The sequence below is a fragment of the Chrysemys picta genome, chromosome 20 (assembly GCF_011386835.1).
Source record: "Chrysemys picta bellii isolate R12L10 chromosome 20, ASM1138683v2, whole genome shotgun sequence".
In the NCBI taxonomy this organism is placed as follows: Eukaryota; Metazoa; Chordata; order Testudines; family Emydidae; genus Chrysemys; species Chrysemys picta.
This window is the reverse complement of record NC_088810.1, coordinates 24,306,027-24,333,619: the sequence shown is the minus strand read 5'-3', so window position 1 is coordinate 24,333,619 and position 27,593 is coordinate 24,306,027. Positions and strand designations below refer to the sequence as shown.

Below are 27,593 nucleotides of genomic sequence, written 5' to 3'. Positions count from 1 at the left end.
GTTCTGATTGAGCAGCATGGCCCCCCCTTCACATGGGGGGGGAATGGGGGCAGGTGGCAGAGGCCCAGTGCAGAGGGAAGTGGGGGAGCTGCTGGCTGCAGTGAAATGCTGGTCTCGCTCGGGGGTCAGCCCCCCCAAACACACGCTCCTGAGTGGTCTGAAAACATGGACAGCCGCCCCCCAGCTCTCCCTTGGAGCCCATGGGCGTGCAGCCCGGCTGGCCCCTGGACACCCCACGGCCCATGGATCTGCACTTGAGTTTGTTGCCCCCCAACCCCGGAGTTTGTGCTGAGTCTCTCCCCTCGGCCTGACCTTGGTGGCTCCCTGCCCGAGGGGCCGTCAGCGCCCGGCCTGGCTCAGCGTATTGACAGGGCTGGAGCAAGCCCACGGCCCCCTCCCAAGAGGGGCCTTTCATTAGCGCGTCTGTCGGCTCGCATCAGATCAGCCATCAGGGACACGCGCCAGGGCCCGTGGCACCCTCCCCCCCATCCCGGAGACTCACCCCCTCACCCCACCCTGCCTGGGCACGCCCCATCCACCCCAGCTGCCCGGCTCAGATGTGGGGCGCTCTTGCCCTGCAGTGCCCAGCTTTGTCCCTGGAGACGGGGACGGCTGAATCCACGGTGCAGAGCGAGGGGCGGTGAGCGGCTCATGCCCAGGGTCCGTGCAGGGGGCCTGTGCCTTTCCCGTCCCTTCCTCGTCTCTCCCAGCTGGGGACGGGGATGCTCAAGGTCCCCCAAGCCCCGTTCTTCCGTTCACATCTTCCCCCCCTGCGGCTGGGACCAAGCCCAGAGCAGCTCCCTCCATCAGCCAGCAGGAGGCGGTCACAGCACCACAGGGACCTCTCCCCCTCCCCACAGCCCTCCATGGCCCAGGGGAAGAGGGCCCCAAGGCAGGGCTGGGGAAGGAGCCCAGCAGACAGGACCTGCCAGTGGAGCACTGGGCTGGGTTTGGGGCCTCTGTGGCTGAGGGGATGCTGGGACCCCGAGTCGCTGTGGTTGGGGATGGGCAGAGCGGGGGAGGGGGGGGCTGCTCTCTGCCTCCCCCCCCACCCCCCGGGGCCATCTGTCGCCAGGACAAAGGGATCGATGTGGCAGCGGGGGAGGGGGCAGCGGGAACTAATGGTCTGCACCAGGGCTGGGCCATGAGGAGGGAGAGCCCCTGATGCCGACAGAGTAACCCCCCCCCCCCCCAGTCCCCAGTGAGGGGAGACCGCCAGGAAGGGCCTGGCCCTGCCCTGCTGACGCCAGCTGGCTCTAGGGCAAGGCCAGGGGGGCTACATGGGGGTGAGAGCAGAAGTAGGCACCCCACCCTCTGTAATAGCCTCCTGCCCTGGAGGGGCTGCCATCACCCCCTTTCACAGATGGGCACACAGAGGCACAAAGAGGGGGAGAGACTTGTCCATGGTCACCCACTTAGTCTGTGGCTGAGCTGAGAAGAGAACCCAGGAATCTTGGCTGCCCCCTCCCCCAAAATGCAGCAGACCCCACTCCCCTCCCAGAGCCAGGCTAGAACCCAGGAGTCCTGGCTTCCCAAACCCAGCAGACCCCACTCCCTTCCCAGAGCCAGGCTAGAACCCAGGAGTCCTGGTCCCGAGCCCACCCTTCACTCTCCGAGAACCAGGCACAGCCCTCTGGCTCCCCGATGAGAACGGCTCACCCTAGGGGCTCCAGCTCCCTCTCCACCCATCCCTTCAGTGTTGCAAGCCCCGCTGCCCCCCACAGGGTCGCCCAGCCCATCAGGGCTCTGGCCCCCCCGGGTGGGTGGGGAGCAGCCCAGTGACCTGGCCAGGTCCCCTCTGCTAGGAGCTGTTTGCATGCACGGACACCCGGCCTGGAGCTGCATGGGAGCCGGCGAGCCAGTGGGAAGCAAAGCGAAAAGGAGCTGTCCCAGAGCACGCCTGCCCCCGACTCCCCCGACAAGCCCCACAAGCTTCTCCCCTCCAACACACCAGCCCCGTCACACCAGGCCAATAACGCACCCCGGTTTCCTCTCCCGGCCTGAAGCTCCTTCCAGCCATAACAGCACACAAGAGCCAGACTCTGCCCTTCCAGCCCGGGCTGGGGGGGTGAGAATTGTACTGGGGACTCACGCTCAGGGGGCCCCCCCACAACGGCTGTCATGTGTCAAAAGTGAAATGGGAGGGGCCCCAAATGGCTCTTGCTGGGCCTGCTTCTACCATGGAGATGCCACATCTGGAGTGGGTCATGGGCAGCTAGTTACATGAGGATTGCGCACCCGGTGCTGAGATGCGGCTGCCTCTGGGGTTGGATGCGACAGCTGTTTATACAGGGACGCTCACCCGGTGCTGAGATGCGGCTGCCTCTGGGGTTGGATGCGACAGCTGTTTATACAGGGACGCTCACCCGGTGCTGAGATGCGGCTGCCTCTGGGGTTGGATGCGACAGCTGTTTATACAGGGACGCTCACCCGGTGCTGAGATGCGGCTGCCTCTGGGGTTGGATGTGACAGCTGCTTATACAGGGACGCTCACCCGGTGCTGAGATGCGGCTGCCTCTGGGGTTGGATGTGACAGCTGTTTATACAGGGACGCTCACCCGGTGCTGAGATGCAGCTGCCTCTGGGGTTGGATGTGACAGCTGTTTATACAGGGACGCTCACCCAGTGCTGAGATGCAGCTGCCTCTGGGCTGGGGCACAACAGCAGCTGAATAGCCTCCCAAGAGTTTGGGCCAGAAAGTGGGAATGAATGCAGTGGAGTGTAATTTCCGAGCTGGACTCTGGGCAGGATGCCGAGGGTCACCCCTATCCCCCACGCTGGTGAGCCGGGACGCAAGGTCTCTAGTGACCATGGGGGGCAGGCACTCAGCGTTTCAATTAATTCATTCTATTGGTGATGGTCCTTAGCTGAAAGGTGCCGCCTCCAGCAGGGCCCTGTGCCCTAGCATCACACCACTGGGTCAGCACTGACCCAGCCACCCCACTGCCCGCAGCACCTGAGCCAGACCCACCCTACCGCTCCGGCAGCCCTGCCATGTGGGTGCGACAGGCGCCCATGGGGTGAGCTTTGCACAGGGGTCAATGGTGGGGAGGGGGTCACACCCAGGGGGGGGCTAGGCCACTATCTGGTTTGGCTGCTGTGTGCGTGAGTGCCCCTCGCTGGACCTTGCTGCCCCCTGCACTAGCTCGCTGCCTGCTGGGCAGTGCCAGGGGAAGGAGCCTGGGGCCCGACGTTCCCGGGCAGGGTGCGTTTGGTACTGCCATCGCAGGCCGGCCGGGTGCCTTAGCCACCGATTGCTGGAGCAGGGCAGTTCACCCTGCTGGGGCTGGAGACGCAGGGCGGGGAGCTCTCTGCACCAGGACAGCAGGATTCAGCCCTGTGCGGGGAGGGGGTCGTGCCCCACCTGGCTTCACCCCTGTGGATTTCACACCTCTGCCCCCACATGCTCAGGCGTCTCGACGGTGCCGGCCCAGGGCCGGGGAGCGGGGCTGGGGTGGTGGGGGATGGGGGGGGGAGTTATTTGGAAACAGCTCCTGTTATCGACGGGATGCGGGCTAGCAACTGCGGCTCGTGGCTCGGGGGCAGCTGGCAGCAGCGCGGGCGGATCGAACCGCATTGATCGGGGGATAATTTAACTCGGAAGGCGGGGGGGTGGGGATTGATGGGTGGTAATTACTGGGAACGAGGACACGTGTGCGTGGTCCGGCCGCTCCAGTGTGCGATTCCCCCCACGGGACGCAGCCGAGTGCGTTTATAAACCGGAGCCGCGCGTGCAGCCCGACCCAGAGCCACACGGGGAGCGCCCAGCCAGCACGCCCGGCTCAGGTAAGGCCCCGGCTCCAGCGCTCACCCCCGTCTCTCGGGACGGACTGCCAGCACCGGCAGGGCAGTGAGGGGCACGGAGCCTAGGGAACCCTCCTGCCACCCGCAGCAGGCCAGGGGTGGTTGTGGCTGGTTACAGGCGTGGGGCAAGCTGCCCTTCTCGTTGGCGCTGGAGGATGGGCCCCCGGCCCAGCTCACGCTGCTTCATCTGCTCTCCGGGGGCTAGCGCTCCTGCCTTGGCCCCAATCCCTCGCTCCTCTCTGTGATGGGGGAGTTCGGTGCAGCAAAGGGGGGGTGTCTGACGGCACCCACCGTCCCACCTGCCCTGCCCTGGCTGAATAGCGGGGGCAAGGCCGCACCTCTAGCTGCTGAGGGTCACAGAGATCTAGCCCTGGACACCCTCTCTCCATCCACAGGACACGGCCACTCCCACAGGTCCCCAGGCAGGCTCTCAGACCTGCCTGTCCATGCGTCCCGTCCTGTGCCCATCACCGTAGCCTCTGGGCTCCTCCAGGCATTAGCTCTCCAGGCTGAGCCCACCAGACTCCTCCAGATACACGACCCTCCTGATCTGCTCTGTGCCCCGGTGCCGAGAGGCATTTCCCAGACCCCTCCCTAGCCAGGACCGGGGTGTGGGTGCTATCCCTGGTCTGGGAGGTGTGGGGGGGAGACAAGGTGTAGTCAGAACCTGGGGGAGACCCTGCTGTCAACAGCACCACCTGGGAGAGGCTTTTGTGAAGGGGGGGCCTTGCGCTTCCATCCAGCATCCTCCCACCCCCAGCAGAGCTGGGCTTTCTGAGAACAGACCCCTGCAGACAGAGCAGGTGAATCTAGGATCCCAAGTCCAGCCCCCCCACTCCCACCCCCCGCAAGCGTCCAGTGAACTGGTCACTACCGTGGTCAGGAGCGAGCCGCGTGCTGCACTGTGCAACCAGCCGTGGGGCTCCCTCGCCTGGGTGGTGGGTCTGGGCTGCGTCCTCGTCCCCATGGCACAAGTGGGCAGCTGGAGACAGACTGGTCAGAGCCACAGAACGGGGGGTGGGGGGTTAGTCTTCAGCAGCCCCGACACCCCCAGGAAGCAGGGCCGGCTGCTGGGAGGATAGGCAGGGAGCAGGGCTGGAGTGAGGACGCTGGGTTCTCTGACCTACTGGCCCTTCCCCAGTCTGTGCTTCAGTTTCCCCATCAGGACAACGGGGCTCGTGCTCCTGCCTGGCGCTAGGGGTGAAATGCGCTCCCATCTTAATGCCAACCCCTGGGTCCGTCCCCCAGGGACAGCTGCTCACACTGCGACTCCCTCCCGTCCAAAACATCTAGAGCCGGACTCAGCCCCAGGGTGGGTGGCTGCAGCCACGCTGGCCAGGGGAGCAGCTATGGGCGGCGCAAGGGTGTGGGGGCACGCCTGGGGCATGTGTGTGCAGAGGGGAACCGGGATGGACACAAGAAAAGGACCCTGCTGGCTGGCTGGAGGTTCAGTCCCCCGTTGGCCAGGCCTCAGGAACCCCTCTCCTCTCCTGGAGCTTTGGGCACCAGCAGCTGAGTGGTGTGATGGAGCAGGGAGTGGGAGGACTGACCTGGGGATGTCGCAGGGGAGTTTTACTGGGACTGTCTGCATGGGGGATGGGAGAGCAGGGGGTGACTTCACTTGAGGGAGGATACCTGAGCCTGTAACCTGAGCCGGGAGAGGGTGGGGCCAGGTGACACCTTTGCCTGGGAAACTGGACAAAGGCTGGAGGAGCCAGGGGAAGGCTGGGGGAGATGGCTGGAGGGGGGCTAGTTTGGAGCGGTCTGGGAAAACGAAGGGAACCCCAAGTCTGGGGTCTAAGCTCCCTGCCCCCCAGAGGGATCTGACTAAGGGGTCCTGGTTGTACCTACAAGCCCTGCTTGGGACTGTGTTCCTGTTGTCTAATAAACCTTCCATTTTACTGGCTGGGTGAACGTCCCGGTGAATCGCAGGAAGTGGGGGTGCAGGGCCTGGACTCCCCCACACTCCGTGACAAGTGGCTGCAGAGAGATGGAGGGCAGAGGGACCTGCTGGCCTAGATCCTGCTGGTGTAGGGGGAAGGAGTGTGCGTGGGGGGAATGTGTTGAGAGTGTGTGTGGAGATCATGGGGGTGTGGGAGGGCATGGGGGATGTAGAGGTCATGTGGGGACTTTGGAGGGTCATGGGGGAATTTAGGGGGACTTGTGGGATGTGGGAGGACAGGGAGATCATTGGGGGGATATGGGCATGGGGGGGGGTCTGTATCAGAGCATGCAGCACTTCCAATTCTAATGACCACACCCATGGCCAAGTTCCCTGACCAGTGACTCGGTGGCTGCCAGCTCCACCGGGGATGGCTTTGACCCGCAGGGGGCAGGACACAGGCTCTGGCTAGAAATCATTCCCCAGGAGCCCAGTGCATTGGGGCAGGGGGCTGAATGGGGGGTGCTGATGGGGCACGTGGTTCCCCAGAGGCGGCCCAGGGACCCCCTGCCCTTCTGTAGTCCTCTCCCCACGGGTCTCTCAAGGTGCTGTACAAACAGCAACGAACAAGGCCACAGCCCTTCGGTGAGGGGGTCAGGACCCTTAGCCCCATGGTACAGAAGGGGAAACTGAGGCATAGGGTGGGGAAGGGACTTGCCCACGAATGGAACAAGAGCCAGGAGTCCTGACTCCCCCTCACCTCACTGAACTCTGCTCCCCTCCCACGAGAGAAGGAACCAGCCCACCCGAGGGACCGCACAGTGAGGGAGGGGGCTGGGAAGGAGCCTGGCAGAGGGGGGCGCGGTAAGGGGGGATGGGGACCGTTCTCCCCGCCCGGTTCTACACTGAGCCGGGACGGAGCCGGGGGAGCAGGCCCCAGACGCAGCCGGGGTGGGGGCGGAGGGGGGGGCTGTTAACCCTCACGCTCTCCCTCTTTTTTTCCACAGCGTGCCAGGCCGGACCCCGCCCCTGCCCCTGCCGCTGGCTGATATGTTTGATATTAGGTTGTTTTATTGGAAAACCAACTAAATATCAAACATATTCTTCCGGCGCCAGGGCCGCTCAGCACCGCCCGGGGCAGACGCCGTCGGCTCTCTCCGCTCGCCTGGCTTGGCCTCACAGCAAGCCCTGCTCCTGGGACCATCCGCGACACCGGCCGGGGTGGGGGGCAGCTCCCCTCAGATCGGATCCGCCCTTCCCCCCGTGTCGTTCCCGTCCCCCCTTACAGCTGCCTCCCCCCCTTGCTGCAATAAAGCTGATTATTAAGATCCTCTCCCCATCAATGGCGATTGTTTCCCTCCGTGGCACCAAATGTGGAGCAGAGGCGGCCCGCCCGCCCGGGCCAAAGCAAACAGGAGGGCTGAGCTCCCAGCACCGGGGGGGGCTGAGGGGGCCATGCACAGCCAGGACTTTGCCCAAGGAGACGAGACGCCTGTTAGTTGCAGGCCTCAGGCCTTTCTGGCCAGACATGGCCCCTCTCCATGGGCACCAGTACCGTGCTGCCCGTCTATGGGGCAGGGAGCAGTGCAGCCCCTGGGGTTCATCCCCCCCAGGGCCAAAGGAGCTGATGCCCCCATCCCTTGAGTCCAGCGGTCTGAGCTGAGCCACCATCCTCGCACACAGACAAAGCACTGTCTCTCCTGGCCCTGCTGCCAAGATGGGGTTGGGTTACCTGGCCCCCTCAGGCACCTGTCGTCCATGGCACCCAGGGCCCAGGCCGGGGCCTCGGTCCGGGCCCAGGCCCCTTCCCACCTCCTGGCCGGGCGGCTGGAATCTCCTGGGCGGATGGTTGGGATGGCAGCGGTGTCACACACGCGCCAGCTGTCAGCTTTCGGTTTCAGGAATGGAATGAACTCGGCCTTGAATAAACATGGCCCCGCGCCCGCCGCCCTCACGGTGGGGATTGTTCTCCGAGGCGCCTGGGGTTTATTTCAAGCTCCAAGGCAGCGCGCTGCAGAAACAAAGGGCCTGGGGGCCGGGGGTGCTCTGTGCGGGCCGCTCCCCTTGCCTGCCCCATCCCCAGCTCCCCCAAGCCTGGGCCGGGGTGCCAGGCCGTGTCCCCCACACACACACTGGTGATGCTGCCTGTGGCTCTGCGGACGGAGGCCACGTTTCTGGTCCTCTGTGGGCAGGGCCTGGCCTGGCTCTGCTCAGGCATCGGGGATGCGGCCGTGCAAGGGGCAGCTTTTCGGAAGCTCAGCTCCCGGCTCACGCCTATCACTGGGGAATCCACCCTCAGGCAGCCCCCTGAAGAGCCCAGAGCAGTAATGGGGGGAAGCAGCGGAGATTTTGTCTGGGCAGAGCCCTTGCCCCCAGCTCCTGGCACCACCCCCCTAAAGCCATCAGACCTGCCTGCCCAGCACAGGCCCCCACGGAGAGCAGAGTGGCGCCCCCCGCCACGCCGCCCCATCAGACACCTCTGTGCCACGCATGGGGTGGGTCTGGGCCAGGCTTCGGGGCTCCCACTAAGCGCCCGGCTGCGCTGCAGCCCGAGACATTCCCAGTTTCTCTTTCCTGAGCTGGGCAGAGCCAGCCCCTGGATTTACTCCTGTCTCCTGCAGCATCTGTCTGCCCCAGCCTCCAGACCCGCTTGAGAGGGGCATCTCCGCGGCAGCACTGAGCCAAGCACCCAGGGAGAGCGTGCGCCCCGTCTGACCCCAGCCCGAGGCAGACCTTGCCCATCCGTCCCCAGCAGAGACCCCCTGCTCCCAGGCCTGCCTGAGAGAGCCCTCTCCTATGTAACCCTATTACAGACCTCGTTACCCCACCCCTCCCCATCGAGCCTCCTCCCTCCCAGCCCCCCGGAGCCCCCTCCCCATCTGACCCCCACACAGACTCTGCCACGCCCCCATTCTTTTCTCTCTCAGGTTCCCCAGCTGTTCATGAACAGAGGAAGGTGCTTTGGGCCAAGGCCTGGGGGTGGGACACTGCAAATCCTCCAGGAATGTGGATAAAACACAGGGGCCGAGGTTCCTCACAGACCCCGGGTCTCAGACATCCCTGCCCCTATCCGTCCCGCAGGGGCATGGGGTGGTGCAGAACGGGCGGGCGGGCAGCAAAGTGCAGCAGGAGCAGCATGACCGAGAGAGGGCGTTTCCTGCTCAGGGCACAGGCTGCCCTCTGCCCCCCAAGGTCAGCGCACCGCCTGATGGGAGGTGGGGCCTGGGCCTGGCAGACCATGGGCAGCGTCCCTGGACACCCGTTCCTCCCCATCAGACTGCAGGGCACGGAGCCCCCAGTGGCTCAGCCGGTCAGCCTGGGGGTGCCATTCCTGTGCCCCCGTAGAGCATCTCCAGGCCCTTGCAGTGCCCTGCACACCTGTCTCACGGGCTGCCCTCCCCTGGGCCCTGGCAGCAGCTGCAGGCCACACCTGTGCCCCGGGGCAGGTGCCGTGAGTGGGTCCAGCCCCCTCCCTCCCCATCATGTGGAGGCCACGGGAGCTGCTTCCCAGTCGGTCACACACACACACACACACACACACACACACACACACACACACACACACACACACACACACACACACACACACACACACACTCTGGTGCCAGACAATTCCATAGCAATTAGGGAGCCTGGCGCTGCGGCTAAGCCCAGCTCTCTCAGTGGGGTTGTTCCCCCTCCTTTGATCTTGGGGAGGTCAACACCTCGGCCATGCCCAGGGGCCACTGCTAATGTCAGGCCTGAGCGGGCAGGGCCACGCGGAGGGGCGCCTGCTCCCGGGACTCAGCCGAAGCCCGCTCAGGTCAGCCGGAGTCGTCCCCGCAGGCTTTGGCTCAAGCCCCGTGGAGGCTCCGCGTGGGAGCTGCGCTGCCCGCAGAACCGGGGAGAACCCGTGGGCAGCAAGTCTCGCCAGCTGCAGACTTCGCTACAAGGCTCCCTGCCCTTTTCCCCTGCAGCCCCCCCAGGAATGTCCCCACTGGTGCCGAAAGGAGCAGGACCGGGCCCCTTTGCCCCATCCCGCTATAAAGCTTGTGGAGTGGCTGGCTCCCCCCAGTGGGACGGGAATAGTGGGGTGAGTGCGGTGCAGCCCCACTGAGGGTGCATGAGAGGGCCCCGTGGTGCGTCCGTCTGCAAAGGGCTTTATCTGGCAATGGGCGAATCCCCTGGAAAGCCGGCCAGGGTCAGCTCAGAGAGGGGAAGGGACTCACCTAAGGCCACAGAATGAGACACTTGTTCAGGAACAGAACCCAGGAGTCCTGGCTCCCTCCCTCCCTCCTCTAACCATTAGACTCCAATCCAGAGCTGGGAATAGAACCCAGGTGTCCTGGCTCCCAGCCCCCCCTGCTCTAACCACTAGCCTCCCCTCCCAGTCCTGGCTCCCAGTCTTCTGTTCAGACCCATAGGCTCTGCTGCCTGTCGAGAGGGCCAGAAGGGTCCGTGTTCACGCAGCGGCTCTCCCTGGGGAGGGAATCATGAGCCCGCCCGGCACCAAGTACCAATACAGGGAACAGATCAGAGACAACGGGCCCTTCAGTCTAGCTGCCAAAGGTCTGACACAGTCCCAGGGCTGGCAGTTGACCCTGGACACACGAAGGCTGAACCCAATGTCGGACAGCGTCAGCGAAGGGCGTTACCCCCTGGGGGGGCAGGGGGAGACTCTCCATCACGGCCGTGTTTGGACTCCGGATTGGCTGTTTTCCGAAGATTTGCCCTAGGAGTTGGGGGGGGGGGCAGGTATCTGGCCTGGGGTAGCCTCTGGCCTTGGGATCTGTGACTCTCGGAAGAGCAGGGGATCTCCCCCCATCACCCCCAGCCCACAGAGCTGCCGGTGCTTTTTATAACCATCTCCCAGCTGTCCCACGGGGGCCCAAATATGGCCCTGTCCATGAAGTCACTGAGCAGGCATCCCCCCACCCCCGCGCTCCCCAGACAATGGGGCCCTGTGGACAGACATTTCGGGAGCGAGAGGAGGCGGCTCAGCCCAAGAAAGGCAAAGGCCCCGAGCCAGCTGTCAGGGGCGTATTGATAAAACCCTCGGCCGGGGAGGGGGCCAGGCACTCGGCAGCCCCAGCCCGACTCATCCCCACCTTGCTGCTAGTCCCCGCCAGCCAGAGGCGCCCCAGCCCCGCAGGTGAAGATGGAGGCCATCAAGAAGAAGATGCAGATGCTGAAGTTGGACAAGGAGAACGCCTTGGACCGGGCTGAGCAAGCAGAGGCTGAGCAGAAGCAGGCGGAGGAGAGGAGCAAACAGGTGGGAAAGAGAGGCAGGCGCTGTCCCTAACCCAGCCCTCTCCCCGGGGTTGGGGGCAGACTCCTGCCCCGGCCAGAGACCTAGTAGCCTCTGGCCCCCCTCATGCCGGAGAGCGGCACTTACCCCAGGGACAGGCAGCTGCCCCCAGGAGCCCAGCGGCTTCCCTTTGGGGAGACTCACAACAACGCTGGGGAAGCTCCTATTGCTCCGCCTGGGATGGGCTCGTCCCGTATCTCCAGAGCAGGACTGCTGCGTGTCGGCGTCCCTCAGGGGACCTGCCCTCGGCTCCTCCAGCCCTGGGCACAGACATGCAGGAGTCGAGTCTGAGGGTACAAGTGGCGCTGCCGCGAGCCCCGGGGGGTGCAGCAGACCTGGGAGGGGACAGGTCCACAAACTGGGAATGCCCATCACCTCCCGGACGCCTGGGCACACGCAGACGCTGGTCCAGACACACTCATCCATACCTACGACACAGCCAGTCAGCCAGGCAAACACCCACATGCCAGCTCGCAGCCAGATGCACTGGGACTCACAGGTTCATGCACTGCCACGCACGGTGCTGGAGTCCAGGCGGGCACTCGGAACGTACCTGAGGGAAGAATGTGGTACGTGGTGTGTGTACCACCACCTGCTTCCGTGCCCAATATACAGCATACACACACACAGATTGTGTGTCCTGAACACACCCACTCCCCCCGTAAATACCACACTCACAAACCCACCCCCAGAGAGTGTGGGTCACACGAACACCAGTCGTGTGCCCAGTGCTGAAGCCTGCTCCAGTCCTCTAGGCCTTTCACACACCGCCCAGCTGAGCCTGGCCTTCCCCGGGAAGCGATGCCGCACCAGCTCAGCTGTGGAGTCCCGAGTCGCAGCGGGAGGGATGGGAGGTGGGTTTGGGATTTAGCAGAACCTGGGCCCTGACATCCAGCAGCGCACCAGGGAGACGACTCCGGAGGGCAGTTCTACAGGAGCCATTAAACCGGGGCCACCAGCAGCACAGGTCGGCCCCGTGCAGCTCCCCACTCACCGGGCAGAAGAAACTTTCCACTTGGGGCCCGATTCTCCCCTCGCTTGCCCCGCTACAAACCAGGAGCGACGGCACCCGGGTCAATGGAGCCCCACTGGCCTCACTGAGCTGAGAGTCAGGCCCTTCATGCCCGTATGCAACCGACCCCCACCCCCACTGCCCCCACTGCCCACGAACTGCAGATCTGGATCACCGGGGAGGAGATGGGGGGCAGTGTCTGCTTGTGCCTAAGGCCAGCGCTGGGCATAAACTGGGCAAGCCAGGGGTATCCCAGCAAACCAGAGGGCTTGGCCTCCTTTAGGGATCCCTGCTGGGGTGCTCAGCGTCCCAGAGGGCACGGGTGGGGTCGCTGGGTGGGCAGCAGCTCCCAGACGCCAGCTGTAACCTGACGCCTCTTGCTGTTGGTAGCTGGAGGATGAGCTGGCGGCCATGCAGAAGAAGCTGAAGGGGACGGAGGACGAGCTGGACAAATACTCCGAGGCCCTGAAAGATGCCCAGGAGAAGCTGGAGCTGGCTGAGAAGAAGGCAGCAGACGTACGTATGGCAGCGCCAGGCCCCACCGCCTGCCTGGGGGCACACGCACAATGATGCACACGCACACAGTGACACCGCCGTGCATGGTGACACACAGAACACATACACAGTCACACCAGGAACAGGTCACACACACAGACACACACACACTCCCTCTCTGTCCCCCGCAGCCTGTAAAACAGCTGCTCTAACTTGAACTCCTCAGGCAGCAGAGCTGCTGTCATAAAGAGCAAACCACACCTCCCACAGCCCGGGCTTGGGCTCTGTCCGGCCATCCTGTTTTACCTTCTGTTCCTGTTTCTATAGAGAAGAAACTAACCAGCATCAACCGAAGCGGTGCCTGGAGCCCCTGCCTCAGCAAGCAGCTCTTTGGGGCGAGAGGGAGCCCCAGGGCTGGGCACCGGAGGTCAGATCCGTCTCTCTTACACCACTGGGGTCACTGGGCCGGAGCCTCCCAGCTGGCTGAGTTGTGCTCATCACAGGGCTGATGTGAAGGGGGCAAAGGTGGCATTACTCCAGCTGTATGCTCCCCCAGTCCTGGGGCTGCCTGGGGACCACCTTGGTCCCTAGCATAACTTAGAGCAGCCTCAGGGCTTCTCTATCTAACACCCAGCTGCCGAGGGGCAGTTCTGGTAGGCACAGGGGCACGCTGGCTGCGTCTCCCTTCCCCGTAACATGCTGAAGGCTAGGGTGCGCTGGGGGGGACGCATCAGAACCGCTACAGTAGCTTGATGCCATCCAAGGATTTCCCCAGGCAGGAGCCAGGTGTTGCCCCCATAATGGGTCGGACAGAAACCTGTCACTGGGTCAGTGCGTCAGCGGCATGCGAGCGCCGGGCTTACGCAGGCGGTATTAATAGGCTGCCCACATACCTGTCTATTCAAGCAGCGCTTGGGTTTCAGGCTGACACATGAGATGAGCTAGCCCAGCGCTGCCCCTCCAGGGCCTGGCATGCCCCTGGGGGGCAGGGTGCTGCTTTGGGCTGCTTTGTTCATGCAGATGGGATTTTACCCATGGCCACCCCGGGGTGGAGCGAGAGGAATTAGTCACCCTCCCCCATTACAGGCCTTGCCGGCACTGGGAGCTTCGGCCATGGGGCTGGGGCCGGGGCCGGGGCCGACAAGCACAGCTTCTGTTTCCACCTCCGGGAAACCGGCCTACCCTGCCCTGGTGCAGATCTTGCTTTAAAGGGGTTTCATCCTGTCTACACCAGGGATCTGTGCCCACGCAGCTGTACCAGGGCTGGAACAGGAGCAAACCCCAGGGCAGGCCAGGCCTCAGCCACCCGAGACAGACCCCATGCAGCTGCCCGAGGGCTCGTGCCCGGGGACCTGGGCTTGGGTTCATTCCCAGCTGGAGCGCGAGGAAGGCTCTAGAGGGCAGAATGAGCCAGACAAAGGACTGGAGGCAGCACCACCCCGGGGAGAGGGAGAGCGAAGAGAAGGGGCAGGAGCAGCAGTGAATGGTGCTGTGTGTGTGTGCTCGCGCGTCTCTCTCCGCTGGTCTCTGCTCAATTAAAGCACTTGACGGTGATAATCAGAGAGGCGACAGATGGCAGGGAAGGCTGACGGCACAGAGATGACACCCTGCCCGGGATTTGCTCCTGCCCGGAGGCTGGGCTGTCTGGCTCTAGGAATAAGGGTGCTTATCCCCAGCCCTCAAGCACAAATCATCACCGGAGAACGGAGAAAGCGTGGCCAGGGCTGATCAGCACCCCTGTGTGCGCGAGAGAAAGCGGACTCCGGTCTGAGTTCGGATTAGGGTTAGCGTCACCTCCAGGTCACCAGTCCGGATCCAGCCCAGTATGCTGGGGGCTGCGGGTCATTCAGGGGCCCCTAGTCTCAGTCCAGGTCCTAGCAGACAGGGATGCACCCTGCAGTTGACTGCCCCCCTTCTTGTAGGTCTCAGCAGAGGCCAAGGATTGGATGGGGCTTGGAGCCTGAACTCCCCTCTCACCGATAGAGGTGGCAGGGCTGAGACGTGCAGGTGGGAGCCCGGGTGTGGGGAAGCTCGCCCTGTGCCCAGGGTGCCCTTCTCCTGTGGATAAAGGGCCTCTGCCAGGGCACCTCTCACCAGCAGGAAAATCCCCTTTGAAGAGACTCTGCCGTGCCAACGTGACGGTGGGTGTACGGCGTGCACACGGCATGAATGGGTGTGCAGTGTGCACTGATGTGAGAGGCTGTGCAGCGTGCAAGGTGTGCACAGGGCTGTGCAGTGGGTGTGCAGTGTGCACAGGTGTGAGAGGGTGTGCGCAGGGCTGTGCAGTGAGTGTGCAGTATGCACAGGTGTGAGAGGGTGTGCAGCGTGCAAGGTGTGCACAGGGCTGTGCAGTGTGTGTGCAGTGTGCACAGGTGTGAGAGGGTGTGCAGCGTGCAAGGTGTGCACAGGGCTGTGCAGTGTGTGTGCAGTGTGCACAGGTGTGAGAGGGTATGCAGCGTGCAAGGTGTGCACAGGGCTGTGCAGTGGGTGTGCAGTGTGCACAGGTGTGAGAGGGTATGCAGCGTGCAAGGTGTGCACAGGGCTGTGCAGTGGGTGTGCAGTGTGCACAGGTGTGAGAGGGTGTGCAGTGTGCACACAGAGTCAGTGGGTGTACCTGTGTGTGTGAGTGCGTGGTGGTGCAGTGCACAGTCAAACTCAGCCGCAGGAAGGGATGTCCCCGGCTCCCAGTGCTGGTCAGTGGCTCCCAGGGCAGCCCTGCGGCATGGCAGGGAAAGCAGTTGCAGAGCTGTGACAATGTGGAGTCACAGACCGCACAGGCTGACCACAATGAGCAATGGGAGAGATAAGGATATTTTCAGCTGCTGGGTTCTTCCGGCCCCTGCCGCTACACAGCCTCTTAGCCAGGATCAGAGCTGTGCAGCCGGCCATGGTGTGTGCACATCTCGCCGCTTTCACAGAGCAGCCAGGAAAGCAGGGCGGAAACCTGCTGTTGTGCTCCACGCCCTGGGCATGGATGAAAAGGGGCAGAAAGACCCTCCCAGGAAACAGTGCAGGATGCACTGCCCAGTCTGCATCCCCTGGGCAGGAGGCCCAGGTGCAAGGGATTCTGGGGCAGGCCCGGGGAAGATGGAGGGCCTGTCCGGGGCGGGAAAGGCCGTGGTTTGGATGTTCCTGTGCCCCAGCGAGACTCTGCCTCTGCAATGGCCCATAGGGGCTGTTGGAACCCGGCTCCAGCAGCCCCTGAACAGAGAAGGTGCAACCGCCTCCCCTGAACTCCTGCTCCGAGCGCTGGCTCGGGAGTGAATCTGGGCCTACCGTCGCAGCAACATCCGGTGCAGGGATCACGATCATCATCAGGGGCTGGAGTCCCTCCCTCCTGCTCCCGTGCGAGCCTAATACAGCTCCCTGTGGGGGAGCAGCTTCCCCGCAACCCAGGCTGGGGAGTTCTGCGCAGGCAGAGTTAGAGAGGAAGCAGTGCGAGGCCGGGGGCCGGCAGGCTGGGGTGCGGCGTATTCCAGGGGGAGAGTTGATGGGCCGGGGGGATGCAGGGAGGTAGCGCTCAGGCGGCTCTCAGGTGAGCTGAGCTGCAGAGGAGAAGACTCCTGCACAGCCGTGGTGCGAGGAAGTGGCACTGAGGATGCTGTTGCCGTTGACGGGGGTAGAGAGAGAACCTGTAGTTTGAAAGCCAAGACAACGGGGGACAGATGTGGGCTGTACGGCTCCGAGACCTGTGCCCAGGATTCAGGCCAGCTGCAACCTGCCCGTGACCTTAGGAATCCTTGTGTCCCCTGTGCTGTGGAAACAGAAACGGCATCGTCGGCCTGGGCAGGGGCAGGGTGGAAGCACTGCTATTGTTGGCCGCGGTTTCCAGGAAAACAATGGCACGAGTGGCATAGGGTTTCGCTCAGCGCCATCGTCCTCCCATCAATCATGGGGCTAAGGGCCGTCAGAGTCCCGCGCAGCTGCTGCATGGAATTAGAAGAGGATAAGCTGTTCAGATTCATCATCCACAGGGATTTGAGGGATGAAGGAGCTTTCACCACCTTTCACTCGCCCGCCGCCCATGGTGGGAACGTGATGACCCATGGGAGAATGCCCGAGTTGAAACCAGGAGGAGAAAGTGTCCCCTGCCGATGGGAACCAGAAACGAGTCCCCTGATAGTTACTCAGCCGTGGGTGCAGCCCGGAGGTGCAGCTGGGTTCCCCAGGACAGTGCGAGTTAGGAATATGCACCTTTCAGTGCAAAGCCCTGCTGGTCAATCAGGCGCTGCCGGGAGATACAGGACAAAGAAGGCAGGGTGATCTCAGAGCCCCCGGCTCTAAAGGCCAGTCTGGAGAGCCAGTTATTAAAGTGCAGCCTAGACGGTTGGTAAAGCCCTTGAGGAAGGGCACGCTGCAGAGCCATAGTGCTGGTGCAATGGGTGTGCAAACAGGAACACTTTGTCTCCACACCAGCCGCAGCCTGGCCGGAGATGTTTCTTCAACCCCTGTGGCTTTGCTCAGGGCTTCCTCCTTTCAGCCCCGGGTCAGCAAGGTACTTAGGGATGTGAGTAATCCCAGCGTACTACGTCTGTGCTTAAAGTCTGGCTCATGCTTAAGGACCTTTCTGAATTGGGGCCTTAAGCAATAAAGACGAGGCCTCTCTGGCCAGTGGGTTCTGGGGTTTTCTTTCCTCTCCATCTCGCCCTCTTTCTTTCCACTTTCCCCCAGCTCCTCTTTCCAGTCCCTCTTGCTATAGTTTTCTGGGCTCTCCAGGTTCTCAGGGGCTTGGTCTCACCACACACAGTAAATTCAAATCTGGGCGTCCTTACGCAGGCAAATCTCTCCATTGAGTCAGTGGGGATTTTCTCTGAGTATGGATGGAGGAAAGAGCTCAGGACTTGGACCATGCAAAGTACAGCTAAGGACAAAACTGCCTGTTAGTTTTACTCATCAGAAAAAAGGGCACTTTCCCTCGAGTCCATCTACACACTGAGGTTGCACCGGATTAATTTAAATCAGATTGAAAACCAGTATAGTTAAACCTCTGTGTAGACACACTCGTATCGGTTTAAAGCTGGTTGCAGTGGCTTTGCTTGCACCTGTACATGTCCCAGTGTGAGCTGAACCAGTATCAGCTGGGTTGTAATCGACTGAAGACAGTCCACACACAGATACCTAAATCGTTGTGAAATCACACCAGTGCAGCTTTGTGTGGCGAGCGGGCCTTGGCTGGGGAGTCAGGTGTATTTCACACTTCCCAGCCTGCAGGGCTGGTGCTTCCACTAGGCGACCCTAGGTGGTCGCCTAGGGCGGCAGGATTTGGGGGGGCAGCAATTCGGCGGCAGGGGGTCCTTCTGCTCTGCGTCTTCGGGGCGTTTCAGCGGCGGGTCCTTCACTCGCTCCAGGACCCACCGTCGAAGCGCCCTGAAGATGCAGAGCGGAAGGACCCCTGCCGCCGAATGCTCTGAGGAGGAGCGCTGCTGCCTAGGGCGGCAAAAACCCTGGCACCGCTCCTGCCAGCCTGACACTGTGTGTGGCAAGCATGTCTGAACCGTGGCTGCTCTGGCCGCAGCAGGGGCGGAGCATGGCTTCTTGAACCCGTGCCAAAGCTTCCACACACATGAGGGAAGGCTACAACGTGTGACTTCATGAGACGGTCATAGCACACTGTCAGGGGAACAGAAATAGTGCCACGGAAAAGATGTGCGGCCCTTTGCTAGCGGCAATCATGCAGCACTTGCAGTGGCAGACTGGCTGGAGCTGAAGTGCAAATTGTGTTTCTGTTGTAAAGCTCTACAGGAACAGTGCAATCATGCAAATTGAAGAACAGGAGTACTTGTGGCACCTTAGGGCTTGTCTATACTTACCGCGCTGGTTCGGCGGCAGGCAATCGAACTTCTGGGTTCGATTTATCGCGTCTTGTCTGGACGCGATAAATCGAACTCAGAAGTGCTCCCCGTCGACTCCGGTAATCCTGCTCGCCGCGAGGAGTACGCAGAGTCAACGGGGGAGCCTGCCTGCCGGGTCTGGACCGCGGTAAGTTCGAACTAAGGTACGTCGACTTCAGCTACGTTATTCACGTAGCTGAAGTTGCGTACCTTAGTTCAATTTGGGGGTTTAGTGTAGACCAAGCCTTAGAGACTAACAAATGTATTAGAGCATAAGCTTTCGTGGACTACAGCCCACTTCTTCGGATATGCATCCGAAGAAGTGGGCTGTAGTCCACGAAAGCTTATGCTCTAATAAATTTGTTAGTCTCTAAGGTGCCACAAGTACTCCTGTTCTTCTTTTTGCGGCTGCTACTCTGAAACCTATCGTGCAAATTGTGCGTAACAGGAGTTATCATCATGAGTAAAAACAAAAGTGAACTTCAGTTAGGCTGCAAATAAGCAGCAACTCAGCAAGCTCTCCTGGGACTCTGCCAAATTCACAGCACAGGAAAGCTGTTGAAACCGTTCTGCATTGCCTAGCACACAAGGCTAGAGGTGTGGGGGGAGTATTCAGAGCTAGCTACAACTAGTGGTCTTCCAGGTATGTCTATGGGGAAAACCCTGCAGCACTTTAAAGCACAGGACCCACTGGTACCAGTGAGTTACTGTGAAAAAATGTAACCCTGGAAGGGGAAGAAGCCGTCTCAAGGGAGTGGTTATGTGCTATGGAGCCTTCCGTGCAGCCCAGGTCCTAAGTGACCATGGTCAGATTCTCATCTACTGTAAGTTGTCATAGCTTCACTGGGCTGCTGAGAATCTTGCCAACACCAAGTATTCAAAAATAATTAATCAAGCCTCAAAAATCAGAAGGTTGGCGTAAAAGCCATGGGATAGTGAAAGTGATCTATTCCGAGCTCTTTTTATTTGCCTTCAGATTAGAGTCTGGCTGGGGGATTCACATTGGCAAACGTTTCTCCAAACCCAAGGGCTAGAAACAGTGAAAGCTGAGAGTCCCATCTAATCACATGACACTGGGAGTCGGGGCTTTATGGAAAACACCAAACGGCATGAGACTTGCACTGCAATTGTGGGAGCTGGCCTCATAACTCAGACCCAATGTAATGGCTGCTCGGGAGCCTGGGTGAAATGGGGTGGGCACCTCAGCCCATTTCATAGTGGACATGTTTCCCCTGTTGTCACAGACAGCGCTAACTGCCACACAGGTTGGCAGCCTCCAAAAGAGGCCAAGGACTGAATGGGTCAAGGAGTCTGAACTCTCTTCTCCCTCTGTGAAGAAGGGGGACAGATTCTTGACCTTGCTAAGCACCTATTTTGCTTCCTGCCTGCTTGTAATCTCCGATTCTTCCTTCCCCGCTGCACCTAGCATAGGGGGCGCGCTGGGGACAGAGAAGGGCAGACGGGGGAGTGTACAATGCACTTCAGTAATCCCCAGCTGGCATATGGTCCTTTGGGGTCCACAATCATCTGGCACAGTTTAGTGCAACCCCAAGGGTGCTGTAACCTACATCTAGTGGTGGGGATGGGCAGTGTCAGGGAGCTGTAACTCGTTCCCTGATAGCCCCGCTCTCTACTGTGCCCAGCAGAAAATCTGGGCTGGGGCGGGGAGTCCTTCTAGGTTAGGGGCAGAGGCCCAGAATAAAGGCAGTAGATTTCCAGGCAGCTCATCAGGCACCTCTCCCTAAAGCTAAAGATATTTCAAAATGAAAAATGTGCTACTGAGTATTAACCCAGTTACTTTTAAAGAACCTGGACAAAATGCTGCCCAGAGCCTGAGGAATGCTGTCATGCTGGGGGGGAAATGGGAGAGGAGGGAGCCATGTGTGGGGTGATCTCAGCTGAGTGGAATGTCTAGCTGCACCCGCGAAGGCTTGTGCTGTTGTTCTGGGAGGTGAAGATCATGAATTATAGTCTTCATGGCCATATATGTACATGGTCTCCTGGGCTCGGGGTCTGTGGGGATGGACCGGTGACTCCTGGGCATAGGGCTGCCACCTTTGAGGTACAAAGAACTGGGATGTACAGGCTGCTGCGAAGCCCGTGACATTGGCCAGCTGGCAGCCTGGGCTGAGCACCCTGACAGATTTCTCAGGACAGCTCCCCACGAAAGGGGAGGATACTGGGAAAGCCTGGGCAGGTGGCAGCCCGACAGGCGTGCAGGGGCGACGGCTGTTTGCCGCTTGTCAGTGCGCGGGTCCTAGCTCTATTATCAGCAGATTGTTGTGACCTACACGGGGTGTCTGGGATTTGGGGGGTCGCGGGAAGGTTGTAAGACTGGGACTTTGGGGAGGGTTCATCGGGGTGTTTGTGGCCTTCGCAGGGGTCCTGACCTTGCCGCTCGTAAGCGTGCGGGGTGTTGTGGGGCTCGGGGAGCGAACCGCAGACGTTGGGGTCCATGGGGTGGGATTTCGGGGGGGGGGCTTTGGGGTGCAGGGGTGTAACAGACTGGGGGGCTGTTGTGACTTTGGGGTGTAACTCAGACTGGGGGGGTCGCTGGGGCTTTGGGGGTGTAACTTTGGGGTGTAACTCAGACTGGGGGGGTCGGAGGTCGCTGGGGCTTTGGGGGTGTAACTTTGGGGTGTAACTCAGGCTGGGGGGGTCGGAGGTCGCTGGGGCTTTGGGGGTGTAACTTTGGGGTGTAACTCAGACTGGGGGGGTCGGAGGTCGCTGGGGCTTTGGGGGTGTAACTTTGGGGTGTAACTCAGACTGGGGGGTCGGAGGTCGCTGGGGCTTTGGGGGTGTAACTTTGGGGTGTAACTCAGACTGGGGGGGTCGGAGGTCGCTGGGGGTGTAACTTTGGGGTGTAACTCAGACTGGGGGTGTCGGAGGTCGCTGGGGGTGTAACTTTGGGGTGTAACTCAGGCTGGGGGTGTCGGAGGTCGCTGGGGGTGTAACTTTGGGGTGTAACTCAGACTGTGGGGGTCAGAGGTCGCTGGGGCTTTGGGGGTGTAACTTTGGGGTGTAACTCAGACTGGGGGGGTCGCTGGGGCTTTGGGGGTGTAACTTTGGGGTGTAACTCAGACTGGGGGGGTCGGAGGTCGCTGGGGCTTTGGGGGTGTAACTTTGGGGTGTAACTCAGACTGGGGGGGTCGGAGGTCGCTGGGGGTGTAACTTTGGGGTGTAACTCAGGCTGGGGGGGTCAGAGGTCGCTGGGGCTTTGGGGGTGGGGCCTGCGCACAGAGTGAAGGAGGGCGGAGCTGCCGGCGCATCTGCTGCCTTGTAACCATGGCAACCCAGGAGCGGGCGGGCCCGGCAGACTCCATCCGGGTCCCGCGGCGCCCGGCCGGAAGGGACGTCACTTCCCGGGCGGGGGCGGGGCGAGTTCCGGTATTTCAGGGCGGGGCCGGCGGGCGCGCGGCTGCAGTCGGAGCGGGAGCGGGAGCGGGCGGACGGGCGCGCGGCGGAGCCATGGCCGGGGTAACCACCATCGAGGCGGTGAAGCGCAAGATCCAGGTGCTGCAGCAGCAGGCGGACGATGCGGAGGAGCGGGCGGACCGCCTGCAGCGCGAGGTGGAGGCCGAGCGCCGCAACCGCGAGCAGGTAGCGCCGGGGCCCGGGGCGGGACTAGGCCGCAGCTCGCGCGGCCCGGGCCAGGGGCCTTGCCGGGCTGCGCTAGGCGGGCGGGGGCTGGGCCCGGGGATCCCCGGGGGGGGGGGGGGGCGGGAGCCGGGCTCGGGGATCGCCGGCCGGCGGGGTGGTGTGGGGCAGGCCGGCGAACCCCGGGCGGGGGGGGCGGTCACCTGGCCGGCGGGGTGCACCTGGGCTCGGCAGGGCTGAGCCGGGGGTGGGTCCCCGGCCCGGCCGGCGGGGTGGGGCCGCGTCTCTTCCGCTCCCTGCTCAGGAAATGAGGCAGCAAGTTTGGTTGCGAGGAAGCGCCCCCCCCCCCCCCCCCCGGGTGTGCGGGGTCCGGGCGGGGGTGTCCCGTGCTCCCGGGTGTGCGGGGTCCGGGCGGGGGTGTCCCGTGCTCCCGGGTGTGCGGGGTCCGGGCGGGGGTGTCCCGTGCTCCCGGGTGTGCGGGGTCCGGGCGGGGGTGTCCCGTGCTCCCGGGTGTGCGGGGTCCGGGCGGGGGTGTCCCGCGCTCCCGGGTGTGCAGCCTGGTCTGGGCCCAGGCTGATGGTGCGCTTGGGAGCCTGGAAAGGGGGGGCCCGGGGGCCCCGTGGGTGAGGCGTGGGGTGACGCTGCGGGGGTTCTCCTGGGCATTGTGCTGGGCGAGCCCCGCAGGGATCCCTTGTAGGGGGGCCGGGGAGGGGAGGGGAACGGGAACGTCGGTGCGGGGTCCGTGCAGCATGTGGGGCTGGGCATCGCTCTTCCTCCGTGCGCGTTGGAGTGGTTGTGAGGTGGTTGTGAGCTCTGCTTCCTCTCCTGGGCGTGGTGGCATCTGGTGCTCTCCTTCCTGTAACTGCTGTACATGCTGCTGTAGGATGGAGGTTCTGGGAGCCTCCTGGTTAGCCAAGAGGGCCCTCCCTACTAAGTAGTTTGTGCTAAAGCACTTCTAGTGCAACAATGACTGTATTGTGAATGCTGAACACCTACATAATATGCTGATGGGCGTGTAAAGACCACGCCAAGATTGTGTTAGATGTGGCTGAAGTCTGAAGCTGTTGGGGTGGCCCCATCAGGCTCCTTTGCCAGTTCTGACACTAGTGTGAGGCGGCAGACTTGGAATTTCTGGCCCGTTTCTGTAAAGGATTACAAGCTGTGTGTGCCTGGAGTAGACAGCTGGCTCATGGAGAAGTTTGGGGCTTTCAGTCTGAAGCCACCACTTAGCAACTGGAGCTCAAGAAATAACTGCTGCTCAGGCCAGCACTGAGTTTGTGGTCAGAAAAAGATCTGACTTTGGAAAAAGGGGAAACCATTTACTGTGCTGCAGCCAAAGCTCTGTTCCAGGCTTGTTGGAAGCTTGTTCTAGGGCTGAAAGCATCATGGCTGGGTATTTCAAGGATGTGAGCGCATATGGAAGCAGTATCTCCTATGGTGCTCAATCTTCAGATTGGTTTTGTTACTGTGCCCTCTGGCTTTATTGTGAGCATGCCCTGAAAGCCGATGTAGAGGCTAGTCTCTGCTCAAGATGTAATTTACTAGTGGTGCTGCTCCAGTAATCTTTGACAGGCTGAAATTGTGGCTTTGCTAAGGATTGGTTTGTCACTGGTAAAACCAGTTCAGCCTCCCTCGAACTGGTTCTGTAGATGACTGGTTCTAACAGATCAGAACAGTGGCTTGAATACTAGTTGTGCCAACTTCCGGGGCTTAATACCCTGGCTCCTGCAGGCTTTTAACTTAGTAAGCTTTGCATAGAGCTAAAATAAAAGCCTTACTGTTTTTAGTAATAACAAGGGGATAAATTAGTTCCAGAAGTAGCCTTTATAAGCCAGCTCATCTTGTGGTAAGCTCTCTGACCATTGGCATGTATGCCAAACATGGCAGAAGCGAATACTAATTTAGCAAATCTGATCACTGCCTAAATCCTAGGATGGTGTGCGGGGAGGGATCCTGAACCACCAAAGAAAATGTAGCTTACTGGTGGGATTCTAGCCAAGTAGGCTAAGAGCTATGCTAACCCAGCCTCAGACCTACATGGGGAAACCCTTAGTACATGCAGAAAGATAGAATCTGTTCAGCTCCACTGAAGCACTAGTTTGACACCAGCTTGGAGGAAGGGCTCTGGCAGTTTGAGCAATGCCATATCCTGAATGCTTTCATCCTGCTGGGCATCTGCATGCTGGTAAGTGGCGCTAAACAGTAGTGTTGGCTGCTAAAACTTTCTGGAGGACACTCCAGCTAGAGTAAAGATGCCAAGGAACACCCCAATTCTCCTCTAGTAGAAAAAGCAACTGTAAATATCCATGCCTGGCTAGTAGGGCTAGGCAAAATTTCTTACAAAATCCCAACAGTTATTGGAACACTCCTGGCTCACTAACTAGTATGAGAGGGGCAGAGGTCTTCAAACCTAAACAGAGGAAGTGGGTGTGCCAGCCACTGAATCTGTATCACTTAAATCACTTCTGTGTTCAACTTCTCCGTCTGTGCTGCAGGACCGCACCCCTCCAGTAGCTAAACTCTCCTCTGCTGGGTATCAGATTCTTGCTTCTGGTCAGACATGTAGTGTCAGGTCTACACAAACTCCTTATGGCCCCTGGCTGACCTACAGGTGCAACTTGCATGTTGCGTAACAAGCAGCAGTTGTATTCCCTCCAGTACTGTATGCTGTAGACTTCCCCCATCCAGAGATAGCAATAGGAATGTGTAGATTGTAGGTCAATTTTTTTTGCTCAATTACTAGGTCTTTAGGAAGACAGGCTTGACAGATTCCTGTGGGGGAGGTAAAGATTTTTACAGAGCAGCATTTTAAGATCTCCTTTAGATTTTGAGCCTACTTAGTCCCAGAGATCTGGTCCCACCTTCCTTTTACAATCTTCCCTTGCTGAGACAGCCTCTTTTGCCTTCCTCCTTTGTCTCCCAGGCTGTTTGAAGAGGCGTGTAGTTATTTGAAGAGGTGTGTAGTTAGCACTGCCTGTTCACATTCCAGGCTGTTCCTTGCTGAAAGGCTGCCCATGTCTACAGCAGTGCTGCACTGGACACTCCCACTAATCGGAGGGGATACTTAGAATACTGATTATTTTTGTTGCTCACTGTACAGTTGACTCTTATCATGAGGCATTAGTGACTCAGGTTGGGTATTGTGGCAACTTAGGGTAGGTTACTTTCTCTCAGGAAGCTGTAGTGATTGGCTAAGAAATCCACCAATTTATCTGGCATGACTCAATCTATACAGCAACACTTAAATGAAGTCTGGGCCTGTTTGAACATCTGTGTAAACTTAGTCTGGGTTTTTTATAAATTCCAGCATTACCTCAGCACACAGCTATTTGGAAACTGCTACTCCAAAATGGTGTCAGTCAACTCCTTGCCTTAGCTTTCTTCTCTCTGAACTGGAGCCGGCATGGATCACTCAGCCAGGTGGCTTTCTGGACACAGCTTACCTGGCCAGGGAAACTCTTCTGGCTCCATCTAAGGAGATTCAACTCGGGGATATCCTGAATCATAGCAGCGGTATCTATGACAGAAGGGATAGCTTCTGAGGAAGGAAGGGTGGGTTCTAATCCAATGTTGTCATACTGCAGTTTTATTTGTGCTCCTTGCGTTTCAGTCACTGCTTCACTGATTCCTTGGTGTGCAGTGATGAATAGGCTTCTCTGGGTTACCTCTGTTGCCCTTTCACTGAAACTTTCTTTGAGCAGGGTCCTGAGACTCTACACTGGGGAACAAAGTAATGCCTCGTGCTTGCCCCGAATCAGTTTGCCCCAAGATAAACACAGCCTTCTCCCACCTCCTCAAATACACACTTCCCTTGGAAGTCTAAACATGCTGACAGTGTAAATAACTGGAGCTGTGGAAAGGATTTGCCAGCAGACAGTTGGTAGATTTTTTTCCTTTACTCATCTCCTGAGAGTCTGGAGGCACTAGCTTGTCATTCAGAAACAGCGTTGACTTGAAATGGTTTGGGGCTTGAGCTGTGATAGGTTGTCTTATCAGTCTTGCATCTCTCATGTCTCTGGTCTCTGACTCCATCCTGAACCATAAAAGGGAAGTGGGGGAAGAGCTCCTTCATGTTGGCTTGCTCAGTGCTCGAAGCACAAAAGGTGTAAGTGATTCTTGGCATGAACTGACTGAAGTGTTCTGAGAAAATGGAAGTGATCTCACATGTGACGCTGCCAGTCCGGGAACTCGGTGGAAAGTTCCCAGACTTTCCATCCTGCTCAAATACTGGCTTAGTCAGAAAAACTGAATTGTTCAGTACGTGGTGCTCTCGAATACTGGAGTCCTTGTTCTGAACGTACTCAAGGCAGGGTTGGGTATGGACACTGCTCTGGAATTGCTAGAACAGAGGCAGGAAGAAGCAACCACATCATGGTCTTAGGGCAAGTTTACATTACAAAATGAAGCTGATGTAACTTAGGTTGACATACAGCCCCCACAGTAATTACATCACTTTTCCATGTCCACACGGCACTCCTTGTGTCAGCGGTGCATGTCCTCAACAGGAGCGCTTGCACCAATTTCACTGTTAATATAAAATACAGCAGAGGGTCCCATGGCACCTTTAAGACTAACAGAAGTATTGGGAGCATAAGCTTTTGTGGGTAAGAACCTCACTTCTTCAGATGCAAGTAATGGAAATCTCGAGAGGCAGGTGTAAATCAGTATGGAGATAACGAGGTTAGTTCAATCAGGGAGGGTGAGGTGCTCTGCTAGCAGTTGAGGTGTGAACACCGAGGGAGGAGAAACTGCTTCTGTAGTTGGCTAGCCATGCACAGTCTTTGTTTAATCCTGATCTGATGGTGTCAATTTGCAGATGAACTGGAGCTCAGCAGTTTCTCTTTGGAGTCTGGTCCTGAAGTTTTTTTGCTGTAAGATGGCTACCTTTACATCTGCTATTGTGTGGCCAGGGAGGTTGAGGTGTTCTCCTACAGGTTTTTGTATATTGCCATTCCTGATATCTGACTTGTGTCCATTTATCCTCTTGCGTAGTGACTGTCCAGACTGTCACCTAAGCGACACTTGCAGTGGACTGAAGTACAAACTGAGTAAACAGTCTTCAGCTTGTAGAGGGGCTGCTTTCTTTGAGCTACCAGACTCTGGAACTGCATCCCCAAATAAGCTGAAATCAGTGGGAGTTGGAAGGTCCCAGCACTCCTCAGAATTGGGCTCCAAGTTCTTTATGCCTTATCCTGCACAGCCGTGGCTCTGAGCAAGTCAGACAGTCCTGACACTTGAGCTGGTCTGAAAACAGGCAGCTTGCTTGATGACTTTCCTGGGAGTGTAGGGATAGAGTCTGATCCATATAGCGTGGCCTGCCCATGAATGGGTGGGGGAGGTGAGGGGCTTGGTTCTGATGCTCTGTCTTGCTGGCTGTCACTGTGGCCTGCTCCAGCAGGATCAATGCAGTGGCTTTGCTAGGGCTAAACTGAACAGCAGGATGACTAAAACGAGGAAGTTGACCTTCAGGCCCAGAAGACAAACACCTAGCTTGTGTGTGAATTTAAGGAGGTGCCCCCTGGCTGCAGTGCTGACTGCTTACCTGGGCGTCCAGGGGCTCCAATTTACATCTAGCAGTGGAAAGTCACTGCAGCGCAATAAAATGAGGCCACGCCCAGGTCTTGGTTCTGCTCTTTTTGCAGCCTCATAAGGAATTCTTTTGTAATTGCAGTATGGTCATATTCT

The 27,593-nt window shown here is 59.6% G+C and overlaps 1 protein-coding gene across 15 annotated transcripts in view; it reads left to right on the top strand.

The window, feature by feature from the left end:
* Positions 1-10,643: 10,643 nt before the first annotated feature.
* Positions 10,644-27,593, top strand: part of TPM3 (tropomyosin 3) — a 32,904-nt gene continuing 15,954 nt past the window's right edge. For 5 of the 15 annotated variants that reach the window (XM_008171935.4, XM_024108574.3, XM_008171936.4 and 2 more), the window contains exons 1-2: positions 10,705-10,937; positions 12,376-12,501. In XM_008171935.4, coding sequence (XP_008170157.2) covers positions 10,824-10,937; positions 12,376-12,501 — 240 coding nt within the window. In that variant the 5' untranslated portion in view covers positions 10,705-10,823. Of the gene's footprint in view, positions 10,938-12,375; positions 12,502-21,686; positions 21,912-27,593 lie in introns of those variants that run through there. The other 10 variants (XM_065574614.1, XM_065574612.1, XM_065574613.1 and 7 more) reach the window with 6 other exon arrangements.